Source organism: Meleagris gallopavo, chromosome 24, assembly GCF_905368555.1.
Source record: "Meleagris gallopavo chromosome 24, MGAL_WU_HG_1.1, whole genome shotgun sequence".
NCBI lineage: Eukaryota > Metazoa > Chordata > Aves > Galliformes > Phasianidae > Meleagris > Meleagris gallopavo.
The window spans coordinates 1,985,527-2,003,743 of record NC_139427.1 but is presented as its reverse complement, the minus strand read 5'-3'; the positions used below and the strand labels follow the sequence as shown (position 1 = coordinate 2,003,743).

Here is an 18,217-nt window from a genome sequence, read left to right as displayed (position 1 = left end):
TTTAACACAGGGAGAAGAAGATGCTGTCAAAGATGCAAATCATTTCCAAGCAAACAGCTTCCCCAGGGGCCGCGTTTACAACAGCTAAACCAGAAATGGGGAGCACAGCAACTTTTGTTTTCATGTTAGCAGGAAACAAGGCAGCATCAAAGCAGATCTCCAGTGAGGCTGCAGAACACAAAGTCAACACCCTGGCAATTCTTGCTGCCAATCAAAGGATTTCCTCTGGATTTCACAAGCTTTGTGAGCCAGACCTCCTCATGAGTAGATCAGCACTCCTCCCCTGAGAAAGGCAAGCCAATATCCTTTGTTTTAACGTGAGAAAGGCATAGAACCAAGACAAGGACAGATATCACATACTAACAAAGCACAAAAGCGTATTTTTTATTTAAAAAGTTGTTCAGTTGACCATTTGTCCTCCTTTTGTATTACAGCAATTAGAAACATCCTGCTTCACTTGTAAGGAATTATCTACAGCGACAGCAAACAGGGCAGCCAAAAGACATGACTTCAGATCCCATAAAGGTGCAGAAATCACATAAGAAACATCAGTACAGAGCAACTGGCTGCTTCCAGCACACAACCCTTGCAACCAAGGATTAACAAAGGTGTGCACTAAGCTACCCTCACCTTCCAGAAAAAGGACATAAGATTCTGTACTCTGAGCCTCATGAGTTATAACAGGACTCCAGGCAGTGCCCTTCCCCACACAGCAAACATCACATCACCTTTCTGATTGCCACAGAGGTGAAGGTGGCCCATAGCACCTAGTCTGTAACAATAACAGCCTCCTGTCCGTTCGTTAAATGGAGAAAGAGTAGAATTAAGTGGTTCATGCACTGCTTTGGAGCCACAGCAATGAGCGCAGTCTATGAGATACAGGAGAAAGCCCACAGGGAAGGAGAGCTGAGCCACCTTTTGGTTTGGTTAGTCACATAGTTAAAAAAAAATTGTACGTTCTGCAGGTTCTTCTTGTGGTTTAAATGAAGAAAGGCACACGAGAGATTTAAGACTACAAAATATCTGACCAAGACAGCTAATAGTCCCAAACTTATCACCTACCGTCCTTTCTAGAACACATCGGGCATAAAGCGTATGCAGTTGTCTGAAAATGCCCCTATTTTAGACAAAAACCTAGGGAGAGAAGTCAATTGCTGCCAGTCACAGCATTAGGCAGCATACAGGAACCCACCCCACTGCCAGCATCTTCCCATCATACCCACGTCCACACAACCACCATCTGCATCACTCATAGCCCACTCCAAGTCAGCTCTAAAGCAGCTGCCCAAGAGATGGAGTGATTACAAGAATAAGATTTGAGGGAATTACACACTTCCTTTCTCCCCTCAGACACTCAAATCATGTCCCTAAAACTTATGGTGAGAAAAGAGCTTGGAAAAGAGAAACCAGAGGCTCATTCTACAGAGCCACAGGAATCACGCTGGTTAAAAACTGAAGCCATGCTTCTGGTTGCCCTTCATAATGCCTCGAAGTATCCATCTCAACAGACTGGAAGTCTTCAGCACTGTTTGCTTTCCATCTTGCTCTGCTCACTTCAGCTTGTGGACTACAATACTCCCACTCACTGCATCAGATACATCACAGCACACAAGATGCATTTAGCCTTTAATCTAGCTCTTCCCTCAGCAGCAAGCCTACACAAACTCCAATGCCATTTAGAATTGCTCAGATATCTCCAACACTGGTGAAGTCCATTTGTGATGATAATACCATCAAACAGTTGTCAAGACAGATTTGAGAGAAGATGGCAGTTTAAGGTTCTAAAAAGTGTTTTTCAGCCTTTTGCAAAAAAACTGGGGAATCTGAGAGACAAAAATATTCTTTTGAAGTTTCTTTTAAAGATGCAGGCATCGAGATGTGACGTTCATAGATCTGATAAGCAATAATTCATTAGCTCTGAGCATTACTAAGAGCTCCCCAAACTTTGTGTGAGCTGGCACAGGTTTGTGTCATTCTCTCTCCCAGCCAGACCAATACAAAGAACTGATGGGGGTACCCATAGGTGAGAGGCAGCTATCTATTTAAGTCATCTGTTCTGCTTGCCTTCAAGAGCTGAATTATTTTTTCTAAAACACTGTGTAATGACAAGGCCTCTTATAAACTACATTTGGTGACATAAGAAAGTAAACTAAGCCTGGCCATAGCGTCTCTGGGGCTAAGTTTAAGGCAAAAGAGGACAAAACACACGCTGGGTGTAATAAAGCAACTGCAGATAGAAAGAAGTTGCATAGGCAGAGAGCCCAGAGCAGCTCTGCAATATCATAACACCTTTCTGGGCTCAGGGAATCCTCAAAACATTGCAATGCTCCCTGCTGGCACTGCGGGCTGTGTTCAAACAGCTGGAGCAGGAGGGCACAGCTCAGCATCCTGCCTCCTGCACAGCACTTTGGGAACCATTGCACAAGGATGGTAAGGAACCCACCCTGACCATGGCATGAAGGTCATTTCAGCACGTGGGAGCTCAAATCTTTCCAAGTTTCTGTAAAGCCTTTGCTCTAGATAACAATTATTTTTAGGAAGTAGTAACCTGACAGATATTTATAGATAACTCCTTTTAGAACACAGCATAAAAGAGTAATTATTCTCAACTGTCTTCTCATCATAGCCTGAATTCTATCTAGAACAGTGCCTGCACCTCATCACACATGGCCAAAGCGCAGCAAAAAAGTGAACTCTGAACAAGATGCTGACATAGCATTAAAAAGAATACGAAATACCATATAACATAACCTCCTTATGATACCAATGGAAATTATTTTCCACAAAGCTCTCTGATAAAGGAGAAAAGCAGGAAGAAACATTCTGCATGAACAGTCAGATGTAAGGTCATGGTGACAGACTCAAATGAACCTGTTATGGATTCAGGCCATGCAACAAAGCTAAACTCGTGCTACGAACCTGGAGGGAAGGATCAAAACTTAGGATGAAATAATGCAGAATGAGGTGCAGTAATTCAGAGTATTTCATCATCTCCTGCTGTGCTGAGTGAGCCCACACTCTGCTGGGATTCCAGAGGGGTGCTCAGCATCACGGGGCAAAATTATATTCTAGCTCATGCATGGAACTGGGCTGTGTGAACATCTCTGATGTTTCCATAAGGTAACACTCCATTATACAACATAAAGTAACAGTCCACCAAATATAAAATGCAGCCATTCTTGCTGACCCTGTTGCAAATTCTGGAGTTGTTTGTGTCTTGGTAGTATACAGCTGAGTATGTGAATTCCATCTTTTATTTCTTTGTCAGCTGGATTTCTTCTGCAACTAATTAGGAGCCAGAGAACTCTGCCGATGGGAAAGCCAGCAGCTATGGCAGCCTCTACCTTCTCCAGAATTTGTCTTTTTGAAATATAACAAGGTCATTCTTACAAGATGCAAATAAATTGGGGGAAAGGAGGAGGGACCCACATGCAGTGAGACGCCCCAGGTTATTAACTGCCATAAAAATGACAGAAAGGAGGTGGCACCATTCAAACCCCACACCTTTGCTCATTAGTCATTGCTGTGACAGAGCTAAACCAACTGCTCTGGGTTTGGCCAAGTGCAATTTGTGCTAGGAGCAACTTCCAGGCTACCAGAAACCGTGGATTGTTATGTTCTCGTGTCTGTATTACAAGCACAGGTCTACAGGAACATGGTGGTGTTTTTTCCTGCTTCCCCCTTTCAGAACAGATAGGGATGTGCAGCGTTTCCTTCCACTATAAATAAGAGCCTACTGCTTTTACTTGACACTTGCTTCCATTTCCCACCAACGGCTGCCCATGGAATCAATTCCTGAGCCTCCTCTTTGAACGCCACATGGAATACACTGCCACAAATGCTTCATGAGCCCCCTTCAATAACATAAATACACACAAAAGAGCCGGAATCCAAGTCAGTGCTTGTTAAAATAACTTGCTCCCTCTGTTCCATTTCCACCGTGCTTGAAATGGAGGCTAAGGCAAGTAGTTTACAGTGATCTACAGTTAGAGTAATGGTCCAAGGGAGAAGCCAAGTCAGAGAGCAGCCACATCGCCCACACTTTGAGTGCTTCATCAAACCCACAGCTTCCCAGTTCACTCAGAGGTGCAACAAAATGCATTTCTTTATTAACGTAAGGATTTGTTGGCCATTCTTTAGAAGAATTCTTTCATATTCTTTGGAAAGTTAGGAGAGGTCCAGCAAGCACACAGTTTGCCCAAACTGTTGGGGAAATCAGATCTTTTTTTTTTTTTTTTTTGTTATATCCCTACACCCCTAACAAATAAGGGAAAAGCACAAGAAAGTTGAGATATGGAGAATTCCTTACATTTTCCTGAAGCTCAGGCAAGCCATAAAGGCTGGCAGGAATCTCTGCACAACCCATTGAAGGTGGTCCGAAGTCTCCTGTGTCAGCTGGACCTGACACATTGAAAAGCCACATCAGAGCGGGTCCAGATGCACTGATTTTAGGTTACAAGGCAGAAATCTGCTAGGAGAAAGCTAAATGGGATTCCTGTGTAAATGCTAATTTCTCTTTGCAACTAAGCAGATTGTGTATTCTCACAGCAGCATCTCAGTTACTGCTCCAAGCACAGAAAGTAGATGCTGAATTAGGGATAGCAGCTACTGACTGTAAACTCAGGATTGCTCACTGTAGCAGACACACAAATTTAACTGAACAAGCAGCCTATAAGGAGGAGTATTATAACCAAGAATCATGTCAGTCATTTGAAAAGAAAACAACAAAGATCAGAAGAAATACGACTGCATTGTCTGCAACCATGCTATGAATTAAATTACATGTATTGTCTCAAATGTCAGCACTGAAAAAAAAAAAAACCACAACCAAACTTCTTTTTGAAGCATCTCAGAAGCAACATATAGCAATTGAACAACTCCTGGGCTATTCCCTCTGTCCTCTTCTGACTGCTAAACTGAATTAAGGAAGCAGGTAGGCAGCCAATACAGCCACCTGTCTGTGTGAAGTCTTACAGACCTCTAACATGATGAAATGACATTCTCATAGTTGCCTCATTATAGGCTTCTCTTTATTAAAACAATTTACTGAAAGATTTGTAGCGTCAGATCAGTGGAATAGGTCAGGAATAACCACCAGAGATTTGCTGATCTCCAGCAGAAATTGTTTAATGACAACCTAGAGGTTAAAATCCGTGTTCATAAATACAGCACATCATCTCAGCGCTCTGAATAGGAATCTATTCGTGGAACATTCTCAGTCTTTATTAACACTGGATCTACTTTGCTGAAAACCATTGAGATGAGATTTTAAGCAGCCATCAAGAGGATTTCTCCTACTGCTTTCCACAATGGTAGGAGATTTAAAATATACAGCAGTGCAAGAAGAACAGCTTGGGCTTAAAATAAGTTTCACAGCTGATGACAGACATGAATTTGAAGCCACTTGCTACATCAGCCTAGCCCATGAGAAGCATCACAAGCCACCACCACGTATCATCATCAGCTAAGATTTAATTGTGAGCCTTCCATACAAAGAAATACAACCTGCTTGCAGACACTGGAGTCTAAGTCAGGAAGAGTATGGCTAAGCTGCTCTAGGAACACTGTGCATTTTGCTCTCCCAAACTTTCAGATGTCTTTTCAGGTGGAAAACCTCGAGTGCCCATACAAAGCTTGGCCCTTCTAAAGCCATCAGAAACCAATGTAGAGCTCAGGGGCCTCACATTTTGATCAAAGTTGATTCCTATTGGTCTCATTTGAGATTGAGTCAAATGTCTTCATTATCCTTTCGTTTTCTTCTGCATTTATAAGGCAAAAAAAAATATCCAAACCACTAGGAAGCAAATTGCAGTCCTACCTTTACAAGGCTCCTTGGCTGGACACATCACACATCATTCTGGGAGCAGCTATCTCAAAAAACAAACTGTTTAGGGGGCTGTGGGGTTTCGTTTTATTCACAGCTGCGAGAGAAACTGTGCACCGAAAAAAAGAATTCCTCTTTCTACTTCCCCTTATAACAACACCTGCATTATTGAAGCCTCTTCCTTTCTGCCACGAAAAATGGTTGAGCTCCATAGAAAATATTTTATACCTTTAATAAAGCATTTTAAATACAGAACTTTCACAGGATTAAAAACATCTTGATGTGAGCTGGTAACGTTTTGTGGGCTTTTTGTATGTTTTTTTTTTTTTCTTCTTCTCTTTATGGGTATACCCCCAAGGAAAGTAAAGGTTAGAAATATGAGCCAACATCAGGCCCAGCTCTATTTCCCCACTCATAGCTTCTTCTACTTTCTCATGTTAAGCTGCTTTAGAGGTTAAGCATGACAGGCTCAGATGATGGAATATTGCAAGCTGCATGACAGTGCAGCCAAACACAGGGGGACCACAGCTTGTTATTTGTTTCCATCACAAGAAGTGTATCCTTTGTCCCTGCAGGACCAAGGGGACTGTAACGATAAATGACATTCCAAAGGCACAAAAAATCTCTCAAGAATAGCCCTGCCAAGTTGTTAGTGGCTATGATCTCATTCATGGGGCTGCAGGATGGCCAGATACCGCTGCACCAACCAGTGGCAGCACTCAGAATCTAGCTGTAAAACATTAATTATTACTTTTATCTATGATATTCTGGGCTCTCAGATACGATTTACAAGGCTCTACCAGCCCTCCCCCCTCCTACACTATTCCATCACTGCTGGACCAGCGGAGGGGTCTCACTCTTACATGCAGAAAAGGTGGCAGACATAATATTTGTATTAAAAAAAGGTCACAGAAATAGCTAATTAGAGAAAGGCACTAAATAACGCTGGAGGATGAAAGTCTTTTAATTACACACAGAGCCCAAGGAGGTTGTGAAATACACAGCAGAGTTTCAATAGCCACGTAATCCAGTTTGACATCACAAACTACAGAGATGCAGTGCTGGAGCTGGGGATGATTACAGCTGTAAGAGGTCACGACAGCCCTCACTGACATCTCCCTCTCTGGTTTGTTTTCTGCTAAATTCAGAGTGCAATGGGAGCACGGGTTCGCCCACACCTGGATAAGACAGCCCCACTAACCCCAAAGTAACAACAAATCACCCCAACCTGCACAAACTTCTTAACCTTCAGACACAACTCAGGGGCACGCTGTCATGTGGAACCATTTGCTGAAACACACACTGTGAAGGGGGAATTTATTTGCAGACTAATACTGATATTGTGTGGTTTCCTTTCACTGCGACACGTCGGACTGTTGGACTGCAAGACCTTTGTGAGGGCATTACTGCAATCACCGAAGTCAAATCCTACAGCCTGGGCTCCATCTAGAGTCAGGAAGTTTCTCTGCTATGTACTCCTCTCCCTCCTGCCCACAGCTCGTTTGGAGTGATGGTAGGAACACACTCTTTTTAATTCTTTAAGGTAAGAAGTGATGTTATCCTTATTTGTCTTCAAAAAAAAAACCTTCACATATCAATGACCACCAAAAGACCTTGGAAATAAGAATCCCAATCCTTGGGCTCTTTCCCTACACGTGAGTAAGCACCAGGTCTGCATCAGTCCTTCTGATACCCATCATAAGGGCAATGCTATTTGTTTTGTCATTCCTCAGGAAGGCAGCAAGAAGTCAGCTCCAACTCTTAGGTCACGTTTAGCACAACTCAGATCTGAAAACACCACATAATCTTTATCAAGAATTAAAGATGCTCTCACTCAAATGATTGAAGTGAAGTCACCGAGCTCAAAACAAGTCAGGTACCACATTACTAACTCACAGATTCAAATCTAAAATAGAGCAGAAGTATTTAAATCGTAGTCTAAATTAGATCTGTAAAAATAGGCAAGTCAAGTAGCAGAGTTATCTCTGGAAAAAATCTATTAGCAGTAATGGAATGATAATCCTCTCAGATTCATTGATGCTGACAGATTAAATACTCTAAATTCATCTTTTATTTTGTTAGCTCATTTGACACAAAATAAGTCCTACGTTTTTAACGAAGTGGGAGCGGAGGGGGAGTTTGGCTGTTACTGTGGCAAATTTGGTATTAACAGAAGCTTTTAGGTATTCAGGACAGCCATAAACTGTTACCAAGTGTCAGTTGGAGAAGAATGACTTGTTTCCCCTCTTACCACAGCACCACTGCTTCTTAGAAACTAATCTAACACCACTGAAGTTGCTTCTACCAGGAAAAGCTGAAGAATAAGGGCTGGTAACAAAGGGAATGTATGATTAAGTGCCTTTTCCCCACAATACGTGGTTAAATAACAGGGTGACACACACTGCCAACCTCCTCGTGTCAGGATGGTGCATCTCTGGAGCAGCCTAAAGCTCCATGCAATCCCTCTTCCCTTCTGCCTCAAGGAGTGCACGCAGCTGGACGGAGCAGGCAGAAATAGGAGACAGATCTCCAGCATCTCAACTTGAGTGACCCCATTTAGCACAAGTTACACCACCTTACTCCAGGTCAGATCTACAAATCTGACACGACTCTATAACATATAATGATAAATAGGGGCAGTGGCTTTTTATTTCCACTTTTATTTATCCCTTAAACATTTTTTTTCAGCTACTTTCCCTCTTACAAATAGAGAAATTACCAGTCATTTGCCCATGAACCACATCAAGAAGTTCATAAAGCCTTTAGAAACACACAGATATCAAGAAAAAAATAATTAAATTTCAGAATGAGAGAGCTACTTTGATGTAGGGGTATTTCTCCAGGATCACTGGAGCTCTGAGAACCACACAATGAGCACAGCACACAGCTTGGTTAGGACATGGTAAGGACGTGCATCACCCTGCATCCTGCAGCTGCTCCTCATTGAGCTGCACAGCAGCTGTGACAGGGTGAGCACTGCAAGCTGCCACCCAGCATCACTCTTCTACCCTGAGCAAACAGCCCATGTTAAAAGTTAAGAAAAAGTTAAAAGATAAGAAAAAGTTCCAACTCAAATCCGTTATTGTCTATGTCAGCAGCAGCAAATACCTCGCAATAAATCAGTGGCAGCAAATACCTCGGAATTGGAAGTTGAAATTAATATTTCAAAGGGTAATGGCTTACCACGGACCCTCAGTGGTTTTAAATCTGGCCCAAAACACTGCTAACCTGAAGCATTTGTCACCATAAAAGTCACAGACGCATCTGTTGAACTGCAGATCAGACGTGGTTTTATATGACAGGTGAATTCAATTAATAGAGCAAATTTGTTTTTCTGCACTGCAATCTATTATTGGGAGCACTGTAAGCATGGAAGCCATTCTGTAACTATTCAGCATTTATAAGAAGCCTCCACGTTTGCTCCTTTCACATCCATTGTCCGCCAGGACTCCAGCAATTTAATTTCACAAGCAGAAGTGCTTGAAGAAGAAACAGCAGAGATCCACAAAACGTATTGCTGAGAAAAAAAGAAAATACATCCAACTTGAAGTAACTGCCCATTCAACAAAAGGTAAGAGCAGGTGTGCTGTGTGTTCTGTGCTTCCTGACAGCTGCAAAGTTTGGATGTTTTGCAAAGGAATAATAAATAAAAAGCTTCTGATTTTCAAGTTTTCCTATCATTACTACAGGCACCCATATAAGGAACAACACCACCACCATTCACCCACCAACACTATTTCCTACTGCACTCATTTTGATTACACTGCTTATCTCCAGACATACTCAATGGGTTTCATCTGCAGATAAGCTGTGCTCTTTTATTGCACCATTTTATGTAGAGAAGCATCCAATGCACCTTGAAAATACTGAAGACATCTACAAATACACCCCCAAACCCCAGCAGGGGCACTGGGTGCTGCCCATCACCCCAACAGATGGAACTGCACCACAATGTGCTCATTCTTTATTACTGCTGGTCCTGGTAGGTACTTAAAAAAAAGACCTCAAAAAGGAGATGGGAAGGGGGAAATGGACAAAAAACACAAACCAAAATGATGGAGGTAGAATTTTGAGGCTGAGGTCACCAAATCATGTACTTAAATTAGAAGCTTTCGATGCCTACTTGGCAAGATGCTCTCCAATGTGGTTTATGGACCACGTAAGATATGGTTAAGTATAAAAAAAAGGGCATACTTACAAATAATCATGTTATAAGGTGAGGCAGTGCGATATAATGTGGCAATTGGGGTTCTCTAAAAGTAGAAATGGAAAAAATATATATATATCAAACCATTTCATAGAAATGAAGCTGACCATCTGCTTCACTGCAACAGCGGCAGCTGCCGAAAACAACAGAAACAGCAGCCTCTGGTGTTAACATTCTGCTCCTTCCCTCTGACTCCACCTTTCCCCAGAAAGCAGGGCTGAAAATACAGAAAACATACATCAGATGGCCCTGCGGGATCCTTTGCACCATAAGTAATTTTCCATCTAGGCTCGTATCAGACTGTTGATGTTTGCATTCTGTAATTCGCTGTGAAACAACCATCAGATTAGCTTCTCTTCTTCACTGCTAACAATTCATCCTGATACAGAGTCCCCTGCCTCTGTGAAGATGGACATTTTCTTTCATAGCTTGGAAAGCTCATTTCATCTTTGTAGAGCTTGAGCTTCGTTCTCTGCATCGGAAGAGATAGGAATTGCAGAGCTCTACAGCGTGGATGTGGAGAAGCACAAGTGCCAGGGAGAAGCAGCACTACAACACGCTGCTTTGCAGGGAAGGGGTTCCTTTTTGGAAAGACAGGAGGGAATATCACCCAGATATGCACACATCAGAAAGGAACAGCGTGATGGAGAGGCGTGCACCACACTCCCAACATGGGATCAATATGTGCGACTTCTCAGCTTTCTGTCTAAGCAACATTTAGCACCAACGTTGGCTGCCACAGGATGCAGAAAATTCAGTGTGCTCTGAGCAAAGCAGTAATACATCCAAACAGCATCAGAGAACAATTAAAACAATCCCAATAAGTGTTCTACAGCAGGTCCAAAGTCAGCCTTACACTCAATAGAAACACTTCTCCTATCCCACTTCATCTCATGAACTACACTCTAACAGATGAGCACAGCAATAGATGCAGAAAAGAGCAGGACTGACTGGAAGCCAACACAACACTGAACAGAGACTTAAAAGAAATAATACAAGCACTGATGCTGTCAGTCCCAAAGCATAACAACTTCCACGTTGTGATGGCAGCGTTGAAATGCTGCTTTCTGAGCCCCCAGGCTTCCCCATCCTCCTCTCTCAAACCTTCCTTTCTCCTCCTACACAAAGGAAGACCTCAGCACAAGCAAAGCAAGCTTGTATCTTCATGGAGATGAGAGAGAAGCAACGAACTACTCAGTAACCACAGCTCCAAGTCAAAGAAGTTTCTTCCCTGAGCAGCTGAGAAGTAGAGACAAACACTAGCAGAGAAACAGAGGCATGGTGAGTAGAAGGATGGTTCAGAGATGGGATTTGTTAATTTAATGAATGCTTTTTCCTCATGCAGCAAAACTATTTGGTCTGAACACAGTCCTACAATTGATGCACACAGCTCTCGTGCCTTTCCTTGGTTTTTGTTTACCCCGTGTCAGTTGCTAATATCTCAGTTCTGCACTTTGCTGAGATCCTGGTGACATTGGTACTTTAAGATCACATAAATCCATACGCTGACGGTGTCTGTTCAGTTGAGGTCAGCACATGAGAAATATTCCAGGTAGTAAACTGGTGAACGTAGGAACAAATAAACAGCTTTACTCTCAGCGGGGCACGAGGAACAGAGAATGAGAACTGAAGACAATCTAACGCAACACCAGACGTAACACACCTCCTTCAGATGCAGAAATCAGGACACAAAAAGCCTCTCCTGCTCCTTGAATGCAGCGCAGCAAATCCACGTCGCTCTGCAAATAAAAGCAGCAGCGGTGGCTCCCGGACTGCTCTAAGCTGGTGGCAATGAGGTACACTGCAAATACTGAGAGAATCTAGATACACAAATGAAATTCCAGCCCGTTCGTAATGAAGCAAACAGAAGCTCATCTAATTTGTGCAAGGATGGCGTTAAATTCCAGACAAGAGGTAGAACCAGGACACAAATAACTCGCCTATCAGTCCTGTCCCTGCCATTGGATTCATCTCAGCATCACCAGAATTGGCTGCTTTTATCTTCCTAAAGCGTTATTCCTCCAAGAGCTCAATTGCCCAGAACCTGGTTTGTCCTTTGGGTTCCCAGATCAGAGCAATGCCTTAAATTCACAGCTCTCCAGACCATGTATTTTGGGTAATATTAAGAAAAAAAAGGCAAAGTAAAAAAAAATAAAATAAAAATCCCCAAATTGCAAACTGATCCACCCGCTCCTATGGCTCGCTGCTCTACCAAGCCCTGTTCCATGAGGAGACTTAGCAGAGCGTTTATTGTAATAAAACCAGAAGCGAGATGCAGTGGCTGCACTGGTACTGTCACAACAGAAGAAGAAAAATCCCTAAATGGTGCTTATTTACAACAAAATGCACATAGATGTAGGAACACGATGAAACACGTAGCTTTAGGCTTTAATATCGAGATGCAGAGCAAAACCAGCATTCACGTTTTAGAGACATCTTTATTTGGATACATGCAACCCAAAATTAGTTTCAATACATCAATGAGGTAAAAAAAAATATTAGCAACTTCCATCTCATTTTCAAATTCCCTCAGTGTCTATGCATTGTTTGCTGTAAAATAAAAGCCCAAAGCACTGCACAGACATTCGTTCCAACAGACAAACGCAGCGTGAAGGTTATCTACAATCATTTCATTTCTCTTTAAACTCAGTTCAAAACAGAATCTCAGAATGCCATTTGTTTCAGAGGAGGCTTTAAGATAACTTCACCTGCATCCCTTACAGCTCAGCAGGTCAGTGATTGAGGTTCACTGCTTTGGCCAAAGCCACAACCAAACACAGCACATCACGGCTCAGAGACCACAGCCACCAACTGATCCCAAGGATACTCTGTGCTTCCTCATAACAACTCCCAAACCAAACCATCCTATTTCAGCCTGAAACGTCCTGGATGGGAAATTTTAGTTGAACAACTAAAACTCCTTAAAGCAACAGCCCTGCTATACCCCACATGGTTTGCAGTGACATTTCTGGGGCTCACGGGGTCTGATCCCAACCACACTTCCCCAATTTGAGATCCACCCCAGAGTTCTTCCAGATGCATATGAAGCTGCATATGAAGCACCGATTTAAACACACACACGGTCCCTTATGGTCACAAATGCCTTTTTGAAAGAAATACTAAGTAATATCAGCCTTCCCCCCGTTCTCATCATTCAGTTCAGTTCTACAAGGGATGCTTTTGCCCAGCAGCCACCTGTGGCCCAGCCCCGTGCCGGACCCACGGGCAATGCCCGACCAGCGGATGGTGTCCCATGGCAGCAGATGGAGGCACAGCCCCAGCGGGAACGCGGGGAGAGATCGAGAAAGGCGACAACAAGAGGGACGTGCTCGGATCTACAAAGCCTGCTTCAGGCTTGCTCTGTAAAACCGCAACAGCAGGAGGGAACGCTCTGTGCAGCCCTCAAAGCCGGGTCCAGCGATGCGCGGTGCCCGGCCCTATCGGAGCCCAGCGTACCGAGGTGCCAGGCTGGAGGTGGGGACGGACCCCGACATCGCACGTACATCAGTAACACCACGCGTACGCGCATCCAAGCGCAGACACTCGCATTGTCTGCCAGGTGCTGGATTCTCTCGCTGTCAGAACAGTCCACGATCTCGCAGCCCCATCATTTCGGGACGGCTCCGCCACTCCTCGCGACCGCTGCGGGTATCCCAGCGCTGCCCGCAGCCCCGCACACGCCGCATTCCCGACGATGTTCCGCAGCCCGGAGCCCGCAGTGCCGAGCTGCGTCTCTCCCCCGGTCCCCGGCTCCCGTTCCCCCCCCACAGGGCTGTATTCCCTTTACCCCAACGTTGGGGCATATCCGCTCGCCTCCCACCGCGATCCCGTGGGGTTTTGGAGTGGGCAGCGATTTTTTTTTTTTTTTTTTTTTTTTTTAATTTAAATGACGGGGGTTCGCGCAGCGGAGCAACCGGTGCTCGAAGCCGGCCGAGGGTTTCCGTTTACAAACTTGCCGGGGAGGGATGGCTTGGGGACCCCGCTTACCTCTCAGCGCTGCCGCGCGGCCGCACAGCCCCAGGAACAGCAGCAGCTCCAGGCGCGGGGCGCAGCCGCCCCTCTCAGCCCCTCCGCCCATGCGGGCCCTGCAACTCCACTCCTTCCCCGACCGGAGCTGAGGCTGCAGACCTCCGCCGGAGCCGCAGGTGAAGAGAGAAGTCGCTTTCTGCGTTGTCTTTTTTTTTTTTCCCCCCCTCCTGCTTTCCTCCCCTCCTCTCGCCTCCCCCCACCCCCCCGCACGCACTGAACCGGAGCTGTGCCCGTAGCCCCGCGCTGCCGCCGCCGCTCCTCCCGCCGACTGCCTCCGAGGCGCCGTGCGCGCCCGCATCCCTAATGAGCCGCCCCTCCCCCGCCGCTAATTAGCCGCACGTGGGGCGGGGCCAGGTGCGTTGGGCAGCGCGCAGAGCCCCCCCGAAGAGCTCCGGTGTTCGGGGCCGAGCAGAGAGGGTGGGAGTAGAGCGCATCCTGCCTTTCTCCCCAACCCCCCCCCCCCCCCACCCTCCAGCCCCGCTCTCCTTAGCAAAGCACCGCCCTTAACAGGTGCGCGGGGAGCAGCGCCTCAGCCCGAAGCAAGCAGCGCTTGTGCCATCCTTACTAACAGTGCCTGGCCCAAGCGTGCTTCTCCTTGCCGTGAGGGGCACTGTTGCACGCTCCCTTCCCCCCGGCTCGCTGCAAGCCACCTATTTCGGTGCACAGGAGAAAGGCCAACAAGCCCAGGTGTGCTCGAGCGCAGCCGCTCTGCTCTGCCTTGCTTGGGCAGTAAGGAGGTGCAAAGCGGCGTGGCGGCTGCAGGCAGAGGAGGAGCAAAGCTTTGGGGTTCAGGGAGCTGCACCCCACGCGTTTCAGGACGCGGTGCGGCCGCAGGGAGCGGCGGTGGCACAAAGCGAGGCGCTCAGAGCACAGTGATGCTACCAAAGTGCTCACCGTGAGGCTCCTACACAACCATAGGGTAAAGGGATTGGGTTCGTGCCACCGTGACTCTGAATTCTCTTTGTGGAAGCCAAGCGTGGCACGCTCCAGGTCAGTGCATCACAATGTGCACCAGTGAGCAAAGACATAAAATCTAAGATATTTGTTCTCCGTTTGCCGTTCTTTTGGAGATAAGCCCTATTTGCATTAGGCAACAAGAGCACGGGAGTCAGCAGAGGGGCTGTATTCCTTTCCTTATTTTTGAATTCATCCATTAACCTCACCCTACTCCACCTGCATCAGATGCTAAGGGTGCTCAACTGCTCCTGTCAAAGTGCTCAGAAATCCCTGACAGGTGAGTTTTGGAGAAATACAATAGGATTAGTTACGTGGGCTTAAAACAAAGGCTTATCAATTGGTCCTGCAGGAGAGCTTTGTACTGCTTTCAGCTGGAAACAAATAATTAAAGCAAAAGGAATTTGTAAACAGAATTTTAAGAGAAAAAAAATCAATATCTGAGAAAACATCACATCAGAAGATCTCTTATTTCTTTTCTGTCATGTGTTTGCCAGACCACAATCAAGAGCAGAGTGGCGAAGGCTGAGAGCAAGCACATGAAAAATACATTTTCTTCAACAGCCTAAGGTCATCTCCATGGCCAATGGGCTCCAAAAGAATAACAACAAGCAGAAAGCCACAAAGGAACACAATCAGGAAGACACACAGGAATAGTTTTGCACATTACAGCATCTCCTATGCTTCTTTAAAGCCTTTGCATGTCAACACCACAGCCCTACTTCCAAGGACATCCATTCCATACAGGCAAGTGCTCTGAGCTCAGCTCACAGGTTGTTTCTGCCCATGCCACTGAGTCAGTGTTTGGTCCTTTGGATTAAAATACTGAGTTCTCAGTTTAGAGAACTATTAGGATGATTAGGAAAGAAAAGAGCATAAGCAGAGAAGGGCAGCAGCTGGTAACTTCAATCAGAGCACTTGACATACAAAGATGCAAAGTGTTCTACAAAAAAAACCTCGGTGGGGAGAACGCAGCAACCTCTGAGCTGGTGAAATTGAGCTGCAGATGAAACCATGCGTTCTTTAAGCACTGATGCACACTGGAAGTACTGCACCTTACAGAAACAAAGCTCTAAATCTGTTCTGGCAGCCCAGTGAGCCACCTCTGTTAGAAATACAGTTGCAATTCACTATGAGGTTTAACCAGAGGGAAGTTAAAGGGGAAGGGAGGATCTGCTTTTTGATATCAGGGAGCGAACAAGAAGAAAAGGTGCATCTGGAATTCAGTCAGAGGGAATTCATGGCATTACTGGGGCAAGTGGGAGAAACACTAATAGAGAAGCTGAGAATGCTGGAAGGAAGTTTGTTAATCCCTTGTGTTTCAATGGTTAAGCTTGTTTTCTAACACACTCCATATTTCACATCTGGCTTTCTACGTTTTCAAGAAACTGAAAGCCTGTCAGCAGAAGCATCGAAGTTCAAAGAAAAACTAAAAGCAAAAAAGGAACAAAGCTAACCAAAGGAAGCCTCCTGAATGGTTCCAACCACATCCACACACAGCACAAAGGCACCAACCAGAAGGACAGACAGAATCTGCAGCCATCAGCTCTGCCACCTGTGCACTCAGTGTGGTTTTTCCCACATCTCTGCATTTCAGGTTGCACCTCATACCGTGCCATGAAGATAGTTGAAGAGTCTATGGATTTCTAGCCTTCACCCACACAAACTTATTAAACAGCTGCAAAGGCAGTTTTTCTCCCTGGTACATGTCAATACCCCAGTAATTTTCATTAAGCCATACAACTGCAGTCTGAGGGAAAATATTAAGAATTCCCTCCTTTGCACCAGCAACTCAGCAAAGTGTTCCAGCTGAATTTTCCAAGGTGCTCTCATCCCTCTCTCTCCCCAGGCACAGCACAGAAGTTTACAGCAGGTGATGATGTTTTGTTTCTTATTTCATGTCCAGCCCTGGAGGAGCCCACAGGTGATCTGAGTTAGATTCTGATCTGAGCTAGATCAGAATTCACATCATCTGGGGTCAGATAATAGGCTGGGGGTCACTGCTGGAATGCTCTCAAGAATAGGTGGAAAGGAAATGGCCTCATTTTGCAGCTCTCACAACTAAAAAAACATTCCATATTCAAATGCCAACCTCAGGTATAAGTGTACAACTATATGCATAATGGATTAAACGATAGAAGGAGAATAAATGCACCCACCCCACTGATGTACTTCACAGAGAAGATTACACATGCACCAGTTGGTTCTAATGCAAATATTCACACCTGTACAACAGGTAAATAATTCATGAGCAGGCAAGAACTGTAACAACAAATCTCTAATGAAATTACACTAAGAATGGGCTCTGCTGTAAGAACACAGAAGCCAATAAAAGCCCTACTTACTCTTGGCATATTTTGGTTATTTATTCTTCCCCTTCTCTCACTCAAAACAACTCTCTAAACAGAACTGGAACTGAAAATTGGTGAAGATAAAAGCCCCAAAATAACACCATGCTTTGCCTCAGCACCCACTGCTTCTCTCAGACAGTTCCAGGGCAGGTGAATCAGCAGGAGGTAACAGCTGAGTGTAGCATTCCATGAGACATAATATGCAGAAATGCAGCTGAAATCCATCCTGATCCTTTGGCCTCAAGTTTGTGATTGACTTTATCTGCCACTCCACAGAACTTTCTCATCCCAGTGCATGGATGTGCATGTGAGTGAGGAGCTTTGGACCACCCGATAGTCAAAGAACACAGACTCCCAACCCAACCCTGCTTGAATAATACACAGCTAAGCCAGCAATAAAAACAACAGCTGGGTGCTCCTTCTGCCCAGCCATTTCTCCATCTCTACAACAAGAGCTGGCTCAAAAGCTCTTCCTGAGCGCATAACATCCCTCAGCAACATGGAATTTCACTGCACGCATCTTGCAGGTAAATGGCTGGGGTTTCTCACAGGCAGAGAGAGCAGCTGCGAGATGAAGGCATGGCATTTCCACTGCTTATAATATAGGAATTAATTTAAAAAAAAAAAAATCAGCTAAATTTCATCATTTTCTTCTCCTCTCATGTAACATCTCTCACTCCTCTGCATAAGGTCAGGATTTCAACACTGCATTTCCTTTAGCAGTAGACCCATATTTCTTTGAGTTTGTCAGGTCTCTCAAAATAATATGATGTAATACTGGAAAAACAACAACATTTAGCAGCAAGATGCAGTACTGGATCCAGCCACATGATACTTAGAAACAATCTCTAA

The 18,217-nt window shown here is 44.9% G+C and overlaps 1 protein-coding gene across 1 annotated transcript in view; it reads right to left on the bottom strand.

Moving 5' to 3' along the window:
* Nucleotides 1–14,210, bottom strand: part of UNC5D (unc-5 netrin receptor D) — a 93,303-nt gene extending 79,093 nt beyond the window's left edge. Inside the window, exon 1 of the mRNA XM_085242871.1 lies at nucleotides 14,019–14,210. Within this exon, the coding sequence (XP_085098997.1) occupies nucleotides 14,019–14,109 (91 nt within the window). The 5' untranslated portion in view covers nucleotides 14,110–14,210. The remainder of the gene's footprint in view (nucleotides 1–14,018) is intronic.
* Nucleotides 14,211–18,217: the final 4,007 nt, after the last annotated feature.